This window comes from Portunus trituberculatus, chromosome 25, assembly GCF_017591435.1.
Source record: "Portunus trituberculatus isolate SZX2019 chromosome 25, ASM1759143v1, whole genome shotgun sequence".
In the NCBI taxonomy this organism is placed as follows: Eukaryota; Metazoa; Arthropoda; class Malacostraca; order Decapoda; family Portunidae; genus Portunus; species Portunus trituberculatus.
This window is the reverse complement of record NC_059279.1, coordinates 15,029,441-15,031,940: the sequence shown is the minus strand read 5'-3', so window position 1 is coordinate 15,031,940 and position 2,500 is coordinate 15,029,441. Positions and strand designations below refer to the sequence as shown.

The following is a 2,500-nucleotide window of genomic DNA, read 5'->3' as shown; positions in this document are numbered from 1 at the left end:
CAAAATAGGAATCATGCGAAAATCATAGCAAAGAGTCATAGGATAATTGTAAACTACAATATGCAATTCAAGTTTCAGCACCTTTAAGAAAATATATGCACACCTGCCTATCACATCCTTTTCAAGCCATTCTTACGCGACAGGTGTGTTGAAGTACCTGCATAATGGATCCAGGAGACAGCTCTGGATCCCTACCTGTCTATTTTAATGTGGAATGAGAGTAAGAAGGTAAGGCAGATGATAACAGTGACAGGTACACTTTCCTGCCAGTCAGTCATCGAGAGGCAACCGGAGAGGTGAAGCAGGTGAGGCCACGAACACACCTGTGTCGCGGAGGTTTAAGTGGCTATAGGTGGTGAGGGAGTAGTGTCATTGTCAGCATGGCATCGCTAATCTTGCGTCAATCAGCGAGTATCACCCCAAAGCTGGCCTAAGTAGTGATATATTCTGCAAAAAAAAAAAAAAAAAAGCTTCATAGAAAGAGTTAGTTTCTATCATCATCCTCAGCTTATCATGTTTCCATACGAGTGACTGCTGTGATCTTAACCCCTTCAATGCTGGGACACGTTTTTACGTTGAGATTTATGCACGATTAGACCATTTTCTTGGCATTAGGAAGGGTCTATGGAGATCAGAAGAATAATGGCCACACTCTTCACTATTTTAATCTTTCATTAAAGTGTCTGAAGCTGTATGAAATCACCAAATAGTAAGCAGAATGAATATGAAAAGGCGTCATGGTACTGAAGTGGTTAACATAAACTAATTCGTTGCTCCATACATTAACTTTTCCTTGATCTATGGATATGAAATTCACTGCACGTTATGAATTCCTTACTTACGGAAACTGTACGTCACATATAACGAAGCAAATTTCAGGCTCAAACAAGTGTGATGTGTGTTTACCTTAAATTTTGTAATGTTTTTGATGAATTTCGAATGATAGTTAGCTGTTGACACGTCAAATAATGGTGTTGTGTCTAGTCGTGTTTGAAACTTTTCTCGTGATAAACTTTTTTGACACATAATTTCACGCGTGACACTCATCAGTTTCTGGTTAGGAAAAAGGACAATGAAAAAAAAACTAAAAAAAAAAAAAAATCAATAATGATAATACAGTAACATGACAAGAACATCATCATTTAACACACACACACACACAAACACACAAACACACACACACACACACACACACACACACACACACACACAAATATATCAATATACCAACATTTGTATTCTCTTAAACAGGGAGCGGAAAGGAAAGGTGAATGGACTGCGAGGGGAATACAGAATACTGACGAACAAAAGGGAAAACAGGAAAAAAAGCAAAAGGCAAACATGGTATCATCTGACAGGACGCGCATCAAAGTGGCTTATGATGAGGTAATTTGAGATCAGGAGGAGGAGGAGGAGGAGGAGGAGGAGGAGGAGGAGAAGATTAACTTTCATTGCAATACGAAACAATTAAAAGCACAAAAAGAAATACATTAAATTTTTATAAGCATCCACAAGAAATTATGGGATGAAAAAAGAATAAATTTTCTCATTTCTTATCAGTTTAACGATTGGAGGTGGCTGTAGATTAAGTAATATGTATTAAAGTGTTTAGAAGTTAAAATAAATTACCAAATATCCGTCTCGGGGTTAACTTTTCACCTCTCTTTCAGTGATTTAGAATAAATCACTGATAAACTAGATAAATTATTATATTTCTAAAAGTTTTCATATCCTGAGTGAGAAGAGGACGACGCCCAACAGTCAGTGAAGTAGCCTGCCTTTATGTAAGACTTGCGGTGTTATATAGTAAATTTTATGTACGTAGATGAATAGAATAATTAATCTCAAATCTCTCAGTGGTTGATAATTCAGAAAAAAAATAAAGGCATGTCAACTTTATGTAAAATTTTTAGTACGTAACAATAAACCATCAGCAGTTGGTAAAATGTAAACAAAAATCAGCCCAATTGTGTATTTTTCTAGTTTGGAAGAAAATTAGTTTTCCTCTAAATTAAAAGAGAAACAGACGTAGCTGACGTAATTCTTCAGAAAATACCACGTTCGTTAAGCGTAGTTTTGTCTTAACTTATCACTACTAAATACATGAATAGAAAAGACAATGATATCCTCTGGAGTACACGCAGTGACAGTACTAAGTCCACTATAACTTTTCTTCCAATCTAACACACGGTCATGGAACGGTCTGCTTTCCCGCGTCCTTCCTCCCAAGTGGGTGCCATGGACGCGTGTGGTGCAGCATCAGAACGGCTCCGTCAGCATCGAGGGTCCCATGGGATATGTGATTGAACTCATCGCTAACAACCTTCAGCTTGAGTACGCGGCAAAGCTTACTGAATAATATTCTGATCCCACAGACTCATTTGCGATCCTTTTTATATACATTGTTGTCCGACTTATCTAATTTTGACACCAATAATTCAAATTACTCATAATAGCATTGACATTCCTGAAGTCTTACTCAAAATGTATCACAATCATC

General features: G+C 37.2%; 1 protein-coding gene across 1 annotated transcript in view; it reads left to right on the top strand.

Moving 5' to 3' along the window:
* The first annotated feature begins 1,341 nt into the window (after positions 1-1,341).
* Positions 1,342-2,500, top strand: part of LOC123508666 (glutamate receptor ionotropic, delta-2-like) — a 2,477-nt gene continuing 1,318 nt past the window's right edge. The window contains exons 1-2 of the mRNA XM_045262512.1: positions 1,342-1,386; positions 2,231-2,334. Coding sequence (XP_045118447.1) covers positions 1,342-1,386; positions 2,231-2,334 — 149 coding nt within the window. The remainder of the gene's footprint in view (positions 1,387-2,230; positions 2,335-2,500) is intronic.